The 22,117-nt window shown below is 35.7% G+C and overlaps 1 protein-coding gene across 2 annotated transcripts in view; it reads left to right on the top strand.

Annotated features, from left to right (window-relative positions):
* The window catches only part of LOC136825664 (neural-cadherin-like), a 342,994-nt gene extending 323,887 nt beyond the window's left edge, over window positions 1-19,107 (top strand). Inside the window, exons 7-16 of one of the 2 annotated variants that reach the window (XM_067082348.1) lie at window positions 4,319-4,456; window positions 5,174-5,320; window positions 7,530-7,803; window positions 8,562-10,834; window positions 11,811-12,723; window positions 12,877-13,066; window positions 13,268-13,503; window positions 14,346-14,576; window positions 15,479-15,668; window positions 18,133-19,107. In XM_067082348.1, the coding sequence (XP_066938449.1) occupies window positions 4,319-4,456; window positions 5,174-5,320; window positions 7,530-7,803; window positions 8,562-10,834; window positions 11,811-12,723; window positions 12,877-13,066; window positions 13,268-13,503; window positions 14,346-14,576; window positions 15,479-15,668; window positions 18,133-18,160 (4,620 nt within the window). In that variant the 3' untranslated portion in view covers window positions 18,161-19,107. Of the gene's footprint in view, window positions 1-4,318; window positions 4,457-5,173; window positions 5,321-7,529; window positions 7,804-8,561; window positions 10,835-11,810; window positions 12,724-12,876; window positions 13,067-13,267; window positions 13,504-14,345; window positions 14,577-15,478; window positions 15,674-18,132 lie in introns of both variants that reach the window. The other variant, XM_067082349.1, reaches the window with a different exon arrangement.
* Window positions 19,108-22,117: the final 3,010 nt, after the last annotated feature.

Raw genomic sequence — 22,117 nt, 5'->3', positions numbered from 1 at the left:
TATATATATATATATATATATATATATATATATATATATATATATATATATATAGATAGATAGATAGATAGATAGATATAGACACATGGGTAGATGGATAGATAGAAAGATAAACTGACAGATAATCAAGCAAAACATCCAGTTAGACATCGATTATTTAACACAAAAATTCACCAGTAACAATAAAAAATTTGGACACATACGAGAATATTCGGCAAGCAAGGAAAAGATGACCACAAATAAACTCCCAGAGTGACACAGACTCACGCACGCACACACAAAGGAAGTGGAAGGCGCATTTAAAATCATCCAATTACGAACAGACCATTCTCTCATCGTGTAAATGGGATTGTCTCACGGGCAAGGTTTCCGAGTAATTGGGGAAACTGCAGTTATGTGAAGCCAATGGCGATAGCTAGCACTTCCAATACAAGAACTCTTCCCCACAAGTTGCTAACGAGACGCCTCATTAAACTTTGCCAATTCGAACGAACGATACCCTCATCCGATTTGAATCCGTTATCTCCTGTTTCGGTTTATCGAATCCTCTTCAGGCGAGACGCAAAAGAAATGTACACGAGAGCCAAACTTTGTTACATTACTGAATTATAATTGATGGGTTTCGTGGGCAGGGCTGTTGGTATTGCTATAACCTTTCCAAAAAGTTCATGGCAAAAACTTCATTTCCTACAAAATACCATTTGCTGTTAATATAAAATACCGATTAGAGTCCAAAGAATAGGTAATAATAATAATAATAATAATAATAATAATAATAATAATAATAATAATAATAATAATAATAATTTAATTTTATTATTATTATTATTATTATTATTATTATTATTATTATTATTATTATTATGACTTCATCAGTGTACAGTACATTAGTAGTGTGTGATGAAGATATGTTGATTTGTTCTACGTGTGTTACAGCCCTAGGAAAGCTGTTAATCAGCTCAGTGGTCTGATGAAACTAAGATATGCTTAACTTTTAAATGACAACAATAATTTCTCCATGATTTCATTTTACTCGAAAGGCAGGAGTAGGTGACTGATATCTGATGTCTCATCATTGTACGAACTTGAGGTAAGTTATAAGGAATTGCAAAAAATTCATTCCCAAAAGAAAGTTCACAATCATTCCAAGGCACCCTTTTATATCAATCCCTAAAGATGTTACCTGCTTATGAATAATAAAAGATTTTTCTGAAGATGATTTCAATTACCGGATGAAATAATTACATTTTAACGCACAAAAAAAATCGGGAATAATGAGACAGACTCTCTCTCAGATAATAACGATTTAGGGGAAAGGGGCTGGCGTCTTGAAAATTGACGATTGGGGGAAACTTTAAGCAACATTAGGACCAGATCATCAATCATGTTCCGGCGAGCATGCAAAAACAACGATTTCATATTTTACCTAAGTTTCACGAGGAGATACTGACAAGCATATTCTCGTTTTCGGAGGTTTTGTTTGCTGTCGTCGATTTCCTCGTTCACACACACACACACACACACATATGTATATACTGTATATGTGTGTGTGTGTGTATGTGGTTTATTCGCTCAGTCATATAAGGTTTAGCTTTTCCCCTCATACTTAATCCATTGTTCTTTTCAGCTTTTATAACAAACAGTTTTTTTTCTTTTTTCTATGAAGATTGTCAATAATATCGAAAAACGTATTAAAAATGTCACAGCAAGAACATTACCGAAATCTTTAAATACTTACAGGAGATGGTTGTTCTAGAAAGTGAGCATCGTTCTATATACAAGTGTGTGTGCTTGCGCGCGCTAGTGTAATATATATATATATATATATATATATATATATATATATATATATATATATATATATATATATATATAATGTTACAGTCAATGTCTAAATCCAGACAATTTGTAAAGTGACTGAACTCTTCACACAATATGTGAATTGCCTGGTTCACCCAGTCAGTTTAGAAATCTGTTAAAATTTACAGGCAATTGACAAAGTGATTAAAATTCTGATAGATTTTCTTGCCATACTGACTGAAATGTAGTTGGCTAGCTTGCCTTTTGGCAGTTTGTGTGATGATGTCTTGGTAGTTTATCAGAGTGTGTGTGCGTGTGTGTGTGTATGAGTTCATCTGATCCACACTTACATTTTGCCCTATCATTCAGAACCCACTGTCGTGCCATTGCGTTTACTTCGACTGTAGAAGATATGGCGTGTTCTGAGGAAGCACCATTGTACGAGAAAGTGATCTTGGAGAAAAACTCTGATTCAGCATCATTACTGCTGACTAAAATTGAATACTACAATCTGATAAAGGAACTTACAGTAGCAGCATCTGCAAAAAATGGATCATATCGGCAGTATTGCATCCTTGGACACTACGAAAATCTTCGGTGTGGTGACGCTGAAAAGTTGATAAAGAAACGGAGTGATAGAACTCAAGAGCCTGTTTATTTTGTGCACAGTGAGGATATGTTTGACAAAATAAAACGTGCTCATATTACTACCGGACATGGCGGCAGATACAAAATGGTGAAAGCTTTGTCAAGATATGCAAACGTTACTCGAGAAAATTTACAACTGTTCAAATCTTTGTGTGCTCAGTGTCAAAATAAACGGAAAAGATGCATGACCAAGGGTGTTACTGTCAAACCGATTTTGTCAAAGGACTTTGGCTCACGAGCTCAGGTAGACCTTGTTGACATGCAGTCCTGTGCCAAAGGAAAGTATAAGTGATAATGGTGTATTAAGATCACCTAAAAAAGTATTGCTTATTGTGTCCCTTAACTTCAAAAAGGGCTGCTGAGGTTGCGTTCCAACTAATTGACATATTTCTAATGTTTGGAGCACGTTAAATTCTTCAAAGCGATAACGGTAGTGAATTTACAGCAGCAGTCATTTCGGAACTCAAACTTCTTTGGCCAGACAATTATTAAGATTCACGTACCGTTTAATATCCAGTTCGCTATATCTTGGGAATAACTAACAACGGTGTAAATCCTACTGGTGGCGAAGCACTTACTAATTATAATTCCCCTTGGGCGTAAGTTATTCCCGTGGAATAGTGAACATGATGATATGGTGAAGAAATAGCAGTATAGGTAATCAGGTGCTTCAGCGTATTTAGAAGAGATATTTTCGAAATATTCACTAAAGAAGACAGAAATATTAAAACAGTACAGCTATATGGAATGCAGACAGGTTAGAACAGAATAGGAGTAATATCTACAAAATGCTGAGGTTCTTCTAAGACAGACATGAGCGACGCAAATTTTTTACGAGGGTCGTTTTGCTGTCGCTGAGCCCTCATAGAATACATTGAATCATAAATACCATATATATATATATATATATATATATATATATATATATATATATATATATATATATATATATATATACACACACACACAAACAACCATAACCACAAAATAAACTGGAATATGTCTCGTATAATTTATAGCAGCAATTGTCCGTTCAGAAGCCAGATGGTTAAATCAGCTTTGATTTAATAAAGACACCATGAATCTTTCAAGAGGTGCGTGGGATTCAGATATTATTATAGATAAAATCTTCCTCCAACCAGCGATCAAGAAGATTAAAGAGAAACTGTCAACTGGAGTGACTTATCGGCTGACCGATGGATCTTCTGGTATAAATAATGCTTTTCTGTAACTTTTTCTCATTCACCATTTGCCTGAGGAGAGAGACAGTTTGGTCTCTGAAATATAGCCTTTATTTCCCACATTTTGGCGTTTCTATGGGCTCCCTTATATTTGATGTACACACATTATATATATATATATATATATATATATATATATATATATATATATATATATATATATATATATATATATATATATATATATATATATATATATGTATATATATATATATATGTGTGTGTGTGTGTATAACTGAATCACGAAAATATGGAACATGATGAATACATAAATAAAGATAAAATCCATTTAGGAAGGGAAACACTGGAGGTGCTGCAGAGGCCTTTTCGACTCTTTCGTCCTTTACTTAGCAATTAAAGGACAAAAAGAGTCGAAAGGCCTCGCAGCACTCCAGATTTTCCCTTTCCTTCGTGGATTTTATCTATCTATATATATATATATATATATATATATATATATATGTATGTATATGTGTGTGTGTGTGTGGATATATACACACACCAAGCGGAAGAGTAATCATTGTCTTGACAAGACGAGGCTGTACAATAACAATTTAAAGGTGACGGACAATTATTATTAATCACAACGGAAAAATATTGACTTCTGGATGTCGTTTCCCCTGCAACAGGTGCGCGTGACCGACGACGACATTGACAGACCGGAAGATATAGTGTTCTCCCTCTCGGGCCAAGGCATCGATATCGAAAATCCTGAGAATTCGCACTTCGCCATCGACCCTTCGACGGGAGAAATCTTCGTCAGGAAGGTCGGTGGCTCTGCCAATGACATTTTTTCAGTCATTGCGACAATTATTCTTGATGTTGCCGTTGTTAAATTAGTTGTCAACGGACCTTTAAGTATAAGAGATGTGCCTGGATTATTAATTCCAATACCTCCCCATAAGAATAAGTTTTTTTTTATTAAATAATAGATTTTTCATCGTGTTCACTGTCGAATTTAATTTTGTAGACAAAGTCAAATTTTCAAAGCATAAGAAGAAAGCGAAACAGGAACTCATCAACCTATAGATCTACATCGCATGGTTACTTTAGGATAACATAAACACTGTCGCCACCAAAACAATGATTTCATTTATAGCACTTACATTTAATAATTTGATATTTTGTCCTATATGTTGGTAGGTATACCGAAAGCATTAGAGAGAAATCTATTTTCTCCTATATGTTGGTAGGTATACTGAAAGCACTGAAGAGAAATCTATTTTCTTCTATATGTTGGTAGGTATACTGAGAGCATTTGAGAGAAATCTATTTTGTCCTATATGTTGGTAGGTATACCGAAAGCATTAGAGAGAAATCTATTTTCTCCTATATGTTGGTAGGTATACTGAAAGCGTTAGAGAGAAATCTATTTTCTCCTATATGTTGGTAGATATACTAAAAGCGTTGGAGAGAAAACAATTTTCTAAACCGAACGCCAAGTGCAACTGAATCTAACAAGCGGTTCTGTGTATTTTTGGCAGCCACTCGACCGTGATTACCCCGGAGGTCGACCCCGCTGGGGACTAACGGTGTTTGCTCAGGACGAAGGAGGGACGGGACTTGTGAGTTACAGCGAGTTTGTTGTCAAACTGAAAGACGTCAACGATAACCCTCCCAGATTTACTCAGGTGGGAAGAGCTTCTCGACTCTAAGGATTTCTATTCTGTTTACAGAAACGTCTAACGATGACACAAACACGAATAGGAATGTCCGTATGGAAATCTTTCTATCTCCCATTTTTATCATATTTTTACTTGAAGGTTTATGTAACGTAAATTCAGACTTAAACATTAGGAGAAAAGCTGCATGTGCATTTTGGGATATGAAAAACTATTTATTGGTAAACATAAGAAAAGTAAAGGAAAGGTAATACAAACACCAAAGTTATGACGAAACCTGTACCATAGGCTTAATTTTCTGTTTTCAGTTGATCTCTACAGAGAGAATTATTAAGAAAAATCCATAATGGCAGCGACTTATTTTGTGTTTGTATTCACTTTGCTTGCTTTGGAGAATGGCTAATATATATTTTATAGTTTTCTTAGAATCTGGTGGCAGTAATGATTAATTTCAAATATCTCATAATTCAAAGCATTGCGCTATCTTTACTCTTAGACGCTTGCAGTTACAAAAAAATACAATAATTACCATGATTGTTGTACCTTTAATTATTATGTAATACAGGCTGAACATTAAGAGAACATAATTAAGACATCAGTTCATAAGTTTGAAAACTATTTTGAAATTTAATGTTCTTATATATATATATATATATATATATATATATATATATATAAATATATATATATATATATATATATATATATATATATATATATATATATATATATATATATATACATATATATATATATATATATATATATATATATATAACATTATATATATATATATATATATATATATATATATATATATATATATAATATATATATATATATATATATATATATATATATATATATATATATATATATATATATATATATATATATATATATATATATATATATATATATATTTATATATATATATATATATATATATATATATATATATATATATAAATATATATATATATATATATATACTACTATATATATATATATGTATATGTATATATATATTTATATATATATATATATATATATATATATATATATATATATATATATATATATATATATATATATATACATATATACATATATACACATATACATATATATATATATAATATATATATATATATATATATATATATATATATATATATATATATATATATATATATATATATATATATAAAATATATATATATATATATATATATATATATATATATATGTATATATATATATATATATATATATATATATATATATATATATATATATATATATATATATATATATATATATATATATTTATATATATATATATATAATATATATATATATATATATATATATATATATATATATATATATATATATATATATATATATATATATATATATATATATATATATATATATATATATATATATATATATATATATATATATATATATATTTATATATATATATATATATATATATATATATACATACACACACACACACACATATACACACACACACACATACATATATATATATATATATATATATATATATATATATATATATATATATATATATATATATATATATATATAATATATATATATATATATATATATATATATATATATATATATATATGCATGTGTGTATGTATGTATGTGTGTGTGACAAAAATTAACACATGACAGCATAGAATTTATAGTAGACATGTGCTTCCTATGAGGTCTGTCTTGATGGGCTCAATTAAAGGATGTTTTAAGTAATGCTTTCGTTAATGCAGTGGCTTTTTGCAGACCATTAGACTGACTGGTCAAAAGACGACGTACTAATGGTAATGGCTTTACCCAGAGAAACATCTTTGAAACGATACTAATGATTTTTACAAAACATCTCCAATGACAATGATTTAAAGACATCTGTATGTGATCATCAAATTTCACCAGGAATGCATGCCAAATATAAATTTGACGTATCTGTTCATGTTTCCTTGTGAATCTGATGACATCCATGAAAAGGAAGTGGTACAATCAGTAGTATAACCATCAGCTATCCAGAGCTAGTATAGGAACACATTAAATAGTTAAGATTTAAAACTTGGTACAGTGTATTAATTTAACAGTTATTTATGTTACATCAGCATAAGGTGAATTAATATTATTGTTTCCTCTTATTGCCATTCCTTGATAGGCCATTTATTATGGAAATGTAACAGAAAATGGAACGAGTGGATTGGAGGTCATTACTATGAAAGCTGATGATTATGACGACCCTAATGAAGGTACAAACGCCCAGCTGACTTATTCCATAGAAAAGAATGTCATTGATGAAGTCACTGGTCAGCCGTTGTTCCTTGTGGAATCAAACACTGGAGTAGTCAGAACTGCTGTTTGCTGTCTGGACAGGGAAGAAACTCAAGATTACCTTATCCAAGTAGTCGCTACTGATGGAGGGGGCCTTAAAGGTAATGTATCAGACCTTGGATAGTTCAACGTTAGAGTATAGGAGTGAGGAATTGTATCAGACCTTGGATAGTTCAAAGCTAGAGTATAGGAGTGAGGAATTGTATCAGACCTTGGATAGATCAACGCTAGAGTATAAGAGTGAGGAATTGTATCAGACCTTGGATAGTTCAATGTTAGAGTATAAGAGTGAGGAATTGTATCAGACCTTGGATAGTTCAACGTTAGAGTATAGGAGTGAAGAATTGTATCAGACCTTGGATAGTTCAACGTTAGAGTATAGGAGTGAGGAATTGTATCAGACCTTGGATAGTTCAACGTCAGAGTATAGGAGTGAGGAATTGTATCAGACCTTGGACAGTTCAACGTTAGAGTATAGGTGTGAGGAATTGTATCAGACCTTGGATAGTTCAACGTTAGAGTACAGGAGTGAGGAATTAACATATTTTTTACACCATTATGGTCATTATCATTCATCTCCCCAAGCACCTAAATGTAATAAATGAAAATTAATCTCTGAATTCTAGTTTATCTTATATTCTTTCCATGTCAGTCCAGTGTTCACTCATGAATGTTGATATACCAGTCATATCCTTTTGTATCTTTTACTAATTTGGCAGCCATTGAATCGCTGTAACTGTTCCCACACAGTCTGACGAAATTCAAAGTCTATAATGGAAATTTTCTCTCTTAAAAATTTTTTCATGGCATTAGACTCAAGGCAACAGATCAATTGTAACCTTCTTATTCCAAAATACAGGAACTGGCACAGTGAGCATTCTAGTGTTGGACATCAACGATAAACCTCCAATGTTCGCCAAGGAGGAATGGGTCACTGAAACGGATGAAACAGAAGGTTTAGATTTACCTGTTCAGCCTATTCTGACAGTTTCTGTTTTCGATGAAGATGAAAAAAATACTTTTTTGTACAAAGTCATTGAGTCGTCTGGGTTTGGAGCTGACAAGTTTGTGATGGTTACCAACCCAGATGGAACTGGCTCATTAAAGGTTATCAAACCTCTAGACTACGAAGACCCTAAACAAAGAGGTGGTTTCAAATTTCAGATCCAAGTAAGTGATTTGGGTGAAAATAAAATAACAGAGCCATATCATGTAGCAACGTCATGGGTGAAGGTGAAGTTAAAAGATATCAATGATAATGAACCACAGTTTCTTAAAGGTAGTGGTGAAGTTCAAGTGTTGGAAAATTCACCAATTGGAACTAGTTTGACAACTATAATAGCAACAGACCCTGACAAAGAAGGGGAAAGTAAAGTTTACTATAAAATTCACAAATCATCTGACAGATACAGACAATTCTCCATTGATGGGTCAGGAACTCTGAGAGTGCAGAGGAATTTGGACAGAGAACGTAATCCAACCCACTTATTGAGAATTGTGGCAATGGATGATGAAGTGCCTCCAAAGAGTGCCACCATGTTACTCGCTGTTAAAGTTATGGATGTCAATGATAATTATCCAATATTTCTTGAAGATTACCGTCCAATTATACCTGAAAATGAGCCTCCAAGAAAAGTGGCTGAGATTCTAGCAACAGACATCGATGATCCAGCCATGAAAAATGGGCCCCCTTTCCATTTTTGGCTGGACCCAAAGGCATCACCTGCCATCAAAACTTCCTTCAGAGTCGAAAATATTCCGAGGGGGTTGAATGAAGATGGCATGGCTGTCGTTTTTTCGCTTAGAGAGTTTGATCGTGAAGAACAAAAGGAGTACTTTGTTCCTATTGTTATCAAAGACTCGGGTGTTCCTTCTATGATGGGCACTTCAACACTGACAGTTACTATAGGAGATAAAAATGACCATCAAATGCAACCTGGGAAGAAAGACATTTTGTTTTACAGTTATATGGGTCAGACACACGGCACCCCAGTTGGACGAGTGTATGTTGAAGATAAAGATGACTGGGATTTGAGTGAGAAGACTTTTGTTTGGGAAAATTCTCCCCATCCAAACTTTAAACTTGAGGAAGATAGTGGTATGATCATAATGAAATATGTCCCAAGTAAAAGTTCATACAATCTCAACTTTTTTGTGCATGACCGTAAACATTCTCAGTCTAATGTGAAAGCTAGTGTTTCGGTGCAAGTCAGGCATATTCCAGAAACAGCAGTGGAAAATGCAGGTTCCATCCGAATTGGAAACATGACAGACACTGAATTCATAAGTCAGTGGGATTACAAGACAAATAAACTTGTCCGCAGTAAAGCAGACCAGCTTCGAGACAAAATAGCAAAGTTATTTGGTTTAAAGATATATAGTGTGGATCTCTTTAGTATACAAATGAAACAAGAAAGACCACCTGTGACTGACGTCTTCTTTTCAGTTTATGATTCCCAATATTATCAGTCAGTAAAAATAAATGGAGTGGTGTTAAGGCACAGAACAGCGATAGAAAAAGCAGTAGGGATTAAAATAAGTATGGTTGGTATAAACGAATGTATGGCTGAAAACTTACATTGTGATGGATCGTGTACAAATAAATTTCTAATTTCTAAAAGTCAGTATTTGATAGATGCTAATAGAACTTCTTTCGTGGGTGTTCATACTCGTGTTGTACCTGAATGTGTTTGTGGTGCTAGAAATTTTTCTACTGAAGTTTCATGCCGTCCAAATCCTTGTTTAAATCGTGGTCGATGTCTTCAAGAAAAATACAGTGTTCACTGTGAATGTTCAAAGGGATATGATGGGCCACAATGCCAAATTCTAACTAGAACGTTTCTTGGAAATGGTTTTGCTTGGTTCCCCCCATTAGAAGTGTGTAAAAATACCCATATAAGTGTAGAATTTCTTTCTCAAGAACCAGAGGGGCTAATATTCTATAATGGACCAATTACAACTCCAACAGCAAATGAGTTTGCTACAACAGACTTCATAGCACTGGAGCTGGAGAAGGGCCAATTAAGGCTCTTAGTAGATTTTGGATCAGGAACTCTGCAACTCAAGGTGAATACAACAACGAGCTTGGATGATGACAAGTGGCACAGAGTTGACATCTACTGGGACAAAGAGGTAACGATACTACAACAATCTATGATTTCACACACATGTTTTTTAGCTACTAAGCTTTGTGTAACTTTAGCTTTACTACTACCACATAATGATCGTATAAAATGTTAATGTTTCACTAAACATTTTAATAATTTTAATAATTTCTCAAATCTTGTTTGAAACTACTACCAGTGTAAATTTCTAATGGCAGGGTCATTAGAGTTGTGTTATAGAGTAAATGATTTACAAAGTACATACACGTTCTTTTTAATTTTCTCTCTTTTGTAAGATATTAAGGGTAACAAGTATTTAATCCTAGAAAAGTGTCTTCCTTCATTTATTTACTTTAGGTGCAGCGGATTCTGAAGCATAAAATTCTACATTTTAATCAAAGCAACACTAAGGCTTAAAAATCTAAATTTCTCTATAAAAAATATTCGCAATTTCACAGTTTAGTTAATTTTTTCTTTCGAAATAAATTAATTCATAGATTCTAAGCTTTTATAGACTGGAGTTGCAACTCGCACTAGAAACAAAAAACTTATTTTTCTTGATCAATTATGTAACAAACATTAAAAAAGCAAAGCCTTAGGAATATTGACATCGAAGTAAAACACTGTTAGGGAAACCCCCTAAGAAACACTTAACACACATAACTGATTTCATATACATTTTGGGTAACCACCCTCTAAACTAGTTTTACACTTTTGAAGTTTGTGCTTATTGTTTCAAAATATATTTCACAATATTCCTCCATACATCAGGTCTTCAAAAAATGTTACACATACATATTATAATTTAAAGATTCTTTGATGTACCATGTGCCCACTTAGTTTTTACCTCAGTTTTTTTTTTTTAACCTGTCAGACTGAACTTCAATACTCATTTCAAACTAGCATCTGCAGCTATGTGGAGAGCCTCTTTTTAGCTATTCTAACACATCACTTTTTCATTTCTAAGAGCAGATATACCTTTAGAAGTGTCTGATTGTTTCCAGGATGTCAGACTTGATGTGGATCACTGTAGACAAGTTCCTCTTCAAGAAGAAGATAATGGGATAAAAGGAAGAGCTGATATCTCCAGATGCCGAGCTTCTGGTACCATCCCTCCATTCAATGAATACTTGAACGTCAACAGCCCCCTCCAGGTAGGGGGTTTGGCTCATCCCCCACTTCCAGCTGGGTCTTACAGATGGCACCACTTACCTCATGGTCATCACTTTAAAGGGTGCATTAGGAAACTTATGGTGAATAGCCATTTTTATGACTTTGCTAATCCTGCTCTCCATAGCAATACTGAAAAGGGATGTTCTTATTTTGATAAAGTGTGCACCACAAACTCTACACTGGCTGGCTGTGGGCCCAATGGCATCTGTTCTGGTTCTATAAGTCAACCTGTGTGTCTGTGCGATGCTGGGTGGACAGGGGCAGCCTGTGATGAGCAAACAATACCATCTTATTTCGAAAACCAGTCTTATGCTAAATATGCTCTATCGTTTAAACCTAGTTCTTTCCACACTGACATTCAGTTAAGATTTCGAACCTGGGAGAAATCTGGTGAGCTTTTACGAATGTCCAACCAACACAGTGCATTATACGGTATTCTAGAGATAAGTGAAAATCGTTTACAATTCCGATTCAACCTGAATGCCTTAAAACTAGAAGAAAATCTTGTCCGCTTGTCAATGGTAAATGTAAGTGATGGGTTATGGCATTCAGTGGTGGTGAAGCGGTATGGGACAATTGTTATCCTTACTATGGATGGTGGAGAAGGTCGCAATTATAATGAAACTTCATCACAGTCAAACAATGAGCTATTAGACGTCAATCCTCAAGGAGGAGTTACTGTTGGTGGCAGGGTCCAGTTCTCTAGCATTGATGTTTTCATGGTACACAATGATTATAATCATAGTAAGTGGGATTACTACGAATTCTAAGTAAATCTTGAAATATTAGATTGAATTTAACACTAACTTTGGTATGCAAAAAAACTGCCAACTGGTGATTGTTATTCAACTATTAACTCTTCAACTTTCCAGATAATAAACATCATTCCTTTTATAGGTTGTCTAGATGACGTTAGAATAGAAGGCAAATCGTTACCTCTTCCTCCATATCTCAGTGGTACTCAGTGGGCACAGGCCACTGCCTTCCATAATTTAGCCTCACACTGCATCTCGCGAGACCAGTGCCTTAATGTGAACTGCATAACTCCTTTTATTTGTAAAGATTTATGGATGAGACACGAATGTGGGTAAGTGGTAAAGAGATTCTTTCTCTCATTCATTTCCATTGCTGGAGCTCGTATTGAAACTTTAGCCTGTCAGTTACCTTTGGCTGCAACTGTGAACATCAATTACCTTTCCTGTTTGGTACAAGAACATAATGCACACTTTCCTGTTAAAAATTGCGTAGAATAACTAGTGAAGACCTTCTTGGCATTTTTATATTGCAGGTGTCCAGAAGGAAGCATTTTAACCAAAGATAATCGAGGGTGCTTGGACGAAGACGAGTGTCTGTCTGGACCCTGTGAAAATGGTGGTATTTGCAGCAACCAGCAGCCGTCATATGTATGCCACTGCCCTACAGGTTACTATGGAGACAACTGTGAGCTAGTTCAAGAAGTTAGCCCACTGCAACCAAGTTTACCTGCCGTTGCTGCTATCATTGTCTGTATTCTGATTGTTCTAGGTAAGACACTTATTCACAAAGTCGAAATGACTGCACAAAGTAAACATTTCCTTTAAAATCACTGTCGGGAAGATGGTTCTCTTTTCTCATCTTCTTCACGAATGGCTGAATGCCTCTGAGAGAGGAGTTGATAAGTACTTGTTTTAAATTCATGCACTAGTTATATAAATCCAAATTGGTTTTGCAAGAAAATGGAATTATGTCATAAAGTTCCTGAGTTATGGCAAACCAGCATGGGACTGAATGGAATGGAATATAAAATTTAGGCCTCAGGCCAAGAGCTGGGACCTATGATGTCATTCAGCGCTGAAGGGGAAATTGAAGGTAAAAAGGTTTTAATGGTTCATGTAACAGGAGGATAACCCCGCAGTTGCACTAAGAAACAGTTATTAGCAGAAGGTGGAAAGAAATATGGAAGAAAGACAATATGAACGGAGGTAAAGTAAATGGAATGAAAGGGGTTGCAGACAGGGGCAAAGAACCTAAGTAATCTCCACAGTGCACTGCGTGAGGTGCACTGACAGCGCTACTCCGTACGAGGAGCGTAGGATTAAAAATTTAACATTTAATAAACTCCAAAACGCTTAAGGAAAATACTTCCATCTAAATCCACTCGCTGTCCATAATTCTACCTCTAATCAACGCAGCTGTACAACAGTTTTCTAGCATGACTGAATACGAAGCGAATCATTCTAAAATCTTATAATATCTTAATCTATCCTCCGTATTGTATGAGGAGACTTTGAATTTCCGTCAACGGAACTTTGGTTGACGTAATCACTATTTTAAAGCTCTGTTAAAATGCTGGCTTTAACACCCATTTCCCACACATTCGTTCTCAGTAATGATGGCCGTATTACTCGTGTGCTTCTGTCAAAAGCGAAGACGCCGATTCTCCAAAGACGAGGGGAGCCAAGAGGGAACGGAGATGACCTCAAAATTCAAGGACGACAGAGGCGGCGGTGGAAGAGTCCTGGGGGAAGGGGAAGTCACCGTGTTGGACCTGACAGCCTTAAGCGTCCCTACTGTCTCTGTCGTGGCTAATGGGGGGACCTTGATTCCGAAAGTGAAGGGTAAGGGGAAGAGTCACAGTGTCTTGCATTTGTCCATTCTCTGAATCTCTTCAGGCTTTAACTAATTGTTACTAATTTCATGATGTTTAACCATTTATAGGTGCAGTCATACCGTGGAAATTGGTATACCTCATGGTAATATTTTCAGGACAGGAATATTTTTTGATCAACATTCCAAGACAAAAGTGTTTGCTGGTTGAATTGATGATGTATTCCTCTCTTAAATATTATCTGAATTTTATCAAGATTTTGTTGTCAACAACATACAAAAAACGGTTGAAAGCAAATGCAATTAGATGCGATATATTCATAAGAGTGATTAGTTACTAATAAATATACATATATACCAGCAACTTTCGTAAATGAGTATATTTAAACAAGTTACTCAACTTCAAAGGTAACTTTTAATTGTTACTAAGGATATGGCAAGTTAGGATTATCACATCTACGTAAATATCTCGCAGTTAAGCATAATTAGCAGTTTCTCACATTTGCTTTACCATGGATAAAGTATTTTAATTAATTTATTTATCTTTTGTTGCTACAATCTATGCTCTTGAGTAAGCAATACACACACACACACATATAAATGTATATATAGATATACATATATATATATATATATATATATATATATATATATATAATATATTGAGAGAGAGAGAGAGAGAGAGAGAGAGAGAGAGAGAGAGAGAGAGAGAGAGAGAGAGAGAGAGAGAGTAGTTTTTTTAATGAAAACTGTTGAGCCAAAGTGAAAGCTGGACCAATCTTATCGTTACATCGCGCACGCGAGCGCGCACACACACACACACACACACGTGTGTGTGTGTGTGTGTGTGGGTATATTCACAGATATTCATACATACAGTTAAACAAAGAACCTTCACATTCTTCTTCACCAGACGTGGAGGATAGCATAGAAATGAAAGTGACCATGACCAACTTGGACGTAGTGGTGGCGAGCCACCCCGAAATGCAGCGAAAGTACGTAACCCATCAACAACATCCATCCAGTTACGACGACGTTCGGAACTACGCCTACGAGGGAGGAGGAGGCAGTTCGTCTGCGGGAAACTCCTTTTCTTCTCTCGGGTCTGGTAAAAAAGGTTTTTTGTAACCCTTCCCAAAACACCTTTCCACTAGACCCTCTGGATGTAAAATTTATTTTTCTTCATAATCCCCAAAATACAATCCCTTTGTAGCACTCTGGTGTGAAAAGGTTTGTAATACGGCCTCTCCAAAAATAGATAAATAAGTAAAATGAAATAAAGTAACAACTTTCCATTGCGTCCCTCAGAAAAAAACTATTGGAACCTTACCACTGAACCCCCTCACTTTATGTCTCCCTGGTGAAAAAAGGATTGTGTAATCCTCCTTTAAAAACTTTACATTTAAGGCCCTCTAGAAAAAAGGTTTTTGTAACTCTCCCCTAAACACCTTTGCATTAAAGCCCCTCTAGAAAGAAAGGGTTTTGAACTCTCCCTTAAACACCTTTCCATTTAAGCCCCTCTAGAAAAAAAGGTTTTTTAACTCTCCCCCAAACACCTTTCCATTTAAGCCTCTCTAGAAAAAAAGGTTTTTTAACTCTCCCCCAAACACCTTTCCATTTAAGCCCCTCTAGAAAAAAAAAGGCTTTTTTTAACTCTCCCCCAAACACCTTTCCATTAAAGCCCCTCTAGAAAAAATGGTTTTTTAACTCTCCCCTAAACTACTTTCTATTAAAGCCCCTCTAGGAAAAAAGGTTTTTTAACTCTCCCTTAAACACCTTTCAATTTAAGGCCCTCTACAAAAAAGGTTTTTTAAGTCTCCCTTAAACACTTTCCATTTACGCCCCTCAAGAAAAAAGGTTTTTTAACTTTCCCCTAAACACCTTTCCATTTAAGCCCCTCTAGAAAAAAAGGTTTTTTAACTCTCTCCTAAACACCTTTCCATTAACGCCCCTCTAGCCCTCTAGAAAAGTTTTTTTTAACTCTTCCCCTAAACACCTTTCTATTTAAGCCTCTCTATAAAAAAGGTTTTTGTAACCCTCCCCAAACACCTTTCCATTTAAGCTCCTCTAGAAAAAAAGGTTTTTTGACTCTCTCCTGAACACCTTTCAATTTAGGCCCCTCTAGAAAAAAAAAAGGTTTTTGTAACTTTCCCCGAAACACCTTTCCACTGAGTCCCCCTGGTAACTAAGGTCTTTGGACCCCTCCGCAAAAAATTTTACTTTATGTCCTGGTCAAGAAATTTTTTTTGCACCTCTGACCAAGAAAAAAAAAAAAAAAATTTGCCTTCTCCAAAACGCCGTTCATTTCTGTTCCTCTGAAAACAAACTTTTTGTAGCCCTCCCTCGAACATCTTCCCTTCATGTCTGACAGGTAAAATAAAGTTTTAGGCACACTTTCCAAAAACACATTTCCTTTGTGTCCCTCTGATAAAAAAAAATATCTTTGCAAACTTCCCCACAACACCTTTCCATTATCTCACCGGAAAATGAAAATTTTTTTGTTATTATACTTCCTGATAAAACTTTCCTTTATGTTCCTCGAGGAAATAAAAAAAAAAGTATTTTGTAACCCTACACAAAACATTATCCGTTGCACAGAATTTTTTCCTTATAATCTTCAAAACACTTTTCATTTGACCACTTCTGGTCATAAGAAGTCTTTGTGTCCCTCTCCCAAACATATTTCCTTTCCGTCTTTGTCCTATCACATCCTTCCAGCTGTTATCCAGAAGTTTAGCTAAAGTGCTACAATTACTAATCGAGTACAACTGCCGTCTTTTTAATGTTCTTCTTCATCCATTAATGATATTTTACATGATAAGAACTTTAGAACAGGCAGTGATATTGTGTGCGAGTAAACGTATGTGGATTTGAAAGACGTTGCTGTTATTATTATCATGTTTAATCAACATAAAAGTTTTGTGGAAATCAGAAATCCAGTGTGGAAAAAGCTTACTTTTGCAGTTTCACCGTCTGCACAACCCTAAGCAGTCTCAACAATGACTTGTGCAAAAGTTTATGAAATTTAATGGGTACCTATTAAACATAATGTACCACTTTCAGCACTGCGTGATATTGGTAATAAATAACGATTTTATTAAATCTGTTTAATTCAGTCTATGACAAAATGCTTTTCTGCAGAATAACCAACATTGCAGTACCAGACGAAAGAAGAATAAATAATTTGAGAGAGAGAGAGAGAGAGAGAGAGAGAGAGAGAGAGAGAGAGAGAGAGAGAGAGAGAGAGAGAGAGAGAGAGAGTTACTTTTGTTGTCAATCAAGTGTCTAATATATAAGGTAATCTAAATTCTGATAAAATTAACCATCCTTAATCTGAACAGGTTGCAAACAATCAAAGATATCAAATGTTTCTGTTTTTTTTTTTCCAAACCTATCAAAGAAACAGAGAGACAATGCAACATTTGGTTGCAGAGCAAATTTTCTCTAATTTCCTCCAATATATTATTATATGATAAAAACGAAAAAGATCCTTGTCATCAACTTCCTACTTTCCGAGACATCGCATCCAATGTCATTTCAATAACTGGCGTCTTCTTCCTTTTTCAGGGACAGACAGCAACAAACTAAGTTTTGACGACCTCAGAGGATGGGGACCACGTTTTTACATCCTCGCTGACATGTATACGGAAGGAGAATCTGAAGAAGAAGAAGTAGAGAAAGAAGGGGCAGACCATATAGTGCAAAAACAGGAGAAGAGAAAGGGAAAGGGAATCATTTGATGTTGCTTCGCGGAGTTTAAATTCAAATCGCAACCAGCTGGAATGGTTTCTCTTTCTTTTTTTTCTTGGGAGAGCTCTTCAGCATCAGTGAATGACTGGGGCGCTATAATTGAAAGCAAACAGGGGAAATGATTTTCGTTTTTATATGGTAATCTAAGAGAAATAGGTTCCTACCATGACTACAGTGAGAATCACGGTCCTAAAATCGAGAGCCCCTTCGCTTGAGATATGGTAATTTGTTACGAGAACAAAGAACCCCTTCCTCTCTTGTTAGGAAATGTCCCTCAAGGAGCACTACGGCGAAGAAAGATTAAAATATCTTTGTTGTTAAGCAACGGAAGGTAATGTTTTCACACCAAAGTTCAAAGAAAACCTCAAAGAAATGACCGTCGTCTGACTGCGGCTATTCCACTATAAGTTCGTGTTCGATTAGCCGATTAGCTTTTTCTTTTCTTCAAGAGTTCCAAAAATATACATTATCCTTCGGCAAGAAAATTGGCTCTAGAACCACTATGTATTAATAATTTTCAAAATTAACCTAAATTTATTTTACAATATTTTTGTTATCTCTAGTGTGATCAATATCGATGTACACTGCAACATGTTCACATTTCAAGTTTGTTTAAAGATAGCTATCCACGTTAATGGATATTTACGAAAAAAAATAGGTATATCTATATATAACCATTTCATCGTAAAATTGTACTTCAAGATTTCCAGAGGCTGTTAATACTGTTTCAGATGGTAATTGTAAATGTTTTCTGTGATACGAAGTTTTTTGTAAATAAACGAAATGAAAGCACCATTTATTTTGTATCCCATAATACGCAGAAGCTGGCAAATACTCCACCAAACAGAAAAAATTAATTACAAGGGGCTAAGGAAAAGGTAATTTTCACAAATCGTCTAATAACTGTAAAAAACCAACTTACATGACAAATTCTACTTCCGGAATATATGACAAATTTTGAAAGTAATTTGTTCTTTTCCTGACATACAAACCTGAGGTCTTTACATATTTGGATTAACTTTCAGCGAGCTGGAAATCCAGCCGCTAAACTTTTGCAAGGTGGTTACGGTAATAGCTACCAAAGGTAGGGGCGGAAGCACCGCCCACCAAGTCGGTTCACATTCAATTCTACGCCGTTTACCCTTTGGCCCAGGTAAGAGAATAAGGGGTGGCAAGAGGTGGGCCCTGTATGTAAAGACCTCAGGTTTGTATGTTAGAAAAAATACAAATTACTTTAACAATTTGTCATTTGTTCCTACACAAATACAAACCCTCGATCTTTACATATGGGAGACTTACTTTTGGAGGGAGGATTTTGAGTAAATCTCTGAACTGACTGGTTGTTCGACTCAACTGGGTGCTCTTTTTCTGGTCATGAAAGAGCAAAGGAAGGAGACCATAACTCTGTTCTACTGAACACGAGAGATGTTCAATCGTCAGACTTCTGGGCATTTTGAATTAAAGGAATGTAATATCCTTGATTCGAAAAGGTATGGATGAACCCCCAGTGTCGGAGACTACAAAGCTAAGAATAACCAACTGGTTTGCTCATAGTCAGTCCCTCTCTCCCCTTGCCAGAGAGAAGGAAGGTTTTGAACCTACTAATCCAAATAGAGCTAGATTATAGACAGGACAATCAGTCATCTAGATCACCTGCATGCACGCCCGTCCAGCACGTGACATCTCGTTCACGGTTCCTCTGCCCACTGGAAGAGGAAGGAGGCCAGTCCTACACACACATTTTCCTTGTAGCTGCATACCATAGGCGAGATGCAACCTGTCCCTCAAGAGTTGGGTAAACTACATGACTTATTAAGCATCCCTCATAGGACCCAAGGAAAACGAAGTCCATGGACCTATGGGCAACATTCCAAGGTAAAAGGAAATGAATGTGATCTGCACGATTACATTCCATCCTAGTACTCGACCGACAGGTCTCTTCCTGAATGCGATGGACAGACGGATGCCCCTGGCCTCGAAAAATCTGGCCCAAAACGTACTGATGCCCACCAGCAAGTTGCGGGGTACGCTCGTTTGATCATCTCACTACTCACTAATCAGAGAAATGACAATTTGGACACGGTTTCTCGGAAAACTCGAAGCTAATGAACGAGTCGTTGGCACTGGGTTGAAAATCTAGTCTTTACGGAGGAAACATGGACGTCATAATGTCATTGGTACCACAGAACCATAAAAGTGGAATGATCCATCTCACTGATCACCTTCGAAACATGTAAAATGGCGAAAGATGTAAGTTTCCAGATGTAAATGGATACCAAAGGTGTCTTGCTTTACTCAAGGGTGCGAGAAGGCAGAGCGGAACAGCGCCAACTTCAGTAATTCGAGAAAAGAAGGACTATGATCAAGCTTCTTTAGAGGTTGAACGAATTTCCGGAAGTCTAGGTGCCAAGACCAACTGTCCCCATCGCCTGACTTCAGCGAATAACTTCTAATTGCAACCATCTTGCTCGGGATGTGTCTGGTTGGCCACTGTACTGAATGTTCTCTGTTCGTGTATTTGTACTGCAATACAGTAGATGATAGAACACTAGGAGGAGTGTAAGCCAAGACTTTGAATCATGGATGCGAAATATGTCTCCTAGGTGCCAACAGCATCCGAAGCTTCTAGGAGGTCAGTTATCCAAGTACTGACTAGTACCAACGTTTCTACCCATGGATGTGAAAGACGCCTCCTAGACGTCAACAGAATCCGGTGCTCCAGATGGTCACCTATCCAAGTACTGACCTGACCCAAACATTCGCCGATCGGACGAGAAGCGATATTTTCAATGCAGCATGATCGATGGCTGTTATGCCCACGGTCCGTAGAGACAGAGCCCGTGCACCCGCACCATCAGTGAAATGTCTGGTTGACTGCTGTGCTGAGTGTGCTACAGCAAACCCTTGCACCCGCACCGTCGAAGAGATAACAGGACACTAGCCGCCCATCCCACCAGTGGGCGTGTATATCGTGCTTTATGTGCTAATGTTTACAGATATTAATGAAGTAGTCAAGGCAGAAGTGAGGTAATCCCACACCAGCAAGGAAATATGAGATGACTCCCGAGTTGTCTGCTGCGGAATTAAATTTGAAGCATGGGCTAACTTGGCCTGCCCTTTAATAAAAACACAGTTCGCACTAAGTGGCAGTACCAGAAATTATATGAATGAGACTACATATGAGACAATATGCAGGAGAGACACTAAGCTGATCACTTTTGTATCCTGATGTATTATATCAATAAATTATTAAAAAGATTAATCAAGAATCAAGATTTGCAAGAAATTAATAGTTTAATCTATTAAACTTCCAATTAAAAAAGTTTTGAGTAAATGTGACTTTCTGGAGTCAGAGATTCATTAAGTTTGGGAAATATATCTCTTGATTATAAGAGTAGCCTTCGATAAGAGAGAAAGAGAGAAGTCTGCTCTGCTGGCCTGCAGAAACTTGTTTAAGACTAAACTCTTTTCTTGTAGCGTTGTTATATTCGAGTATTTGGTTTTCATATACAACCCAAATACTTGGTAATTAATCTGTGCACAATTGAAAATTGAATTTTGTGGGAAAAACTAATAATTAATTGCAAGACAAAGGAAACCCATCTCCTTACCCGAGAGAGAGAGAGAGAGAGAGAGAGAGAGAGAGAGAGAGAGAGAGAGAGAGAGAGAGAGAGAGAAACATCATATATATAGTTTCATCCGAATGGGGTATGGATTTCCTCTCATTTTGACGGTTTATATATTTTTTCTCATACGGTCGCTTATGTGTGGATAATTAAATAAGTTTCATTTATCGTTCAGC

This window comes from Macrobrachium rosenbergii, chromosome 39 (assembly GCF_040412425.1).
Source record: "Macrobrachium rosenbergii isolate ZJJX-2024 chromosome 39, ASM4041242v1, whole genome shotgun sequence".
Lineage (NCBI taxonomy): Eukaryota > Metazoa > Arthropoda > Malacostraca > Decapoda > Palaemonidae > Macrobrachium > Macrobrachium rosenbergii.
The sequence above is the reverse complement of the archived record's forward strand: the minus strand, read 5'-3'. Positions and strand labels throughout refer to the sequence as shown.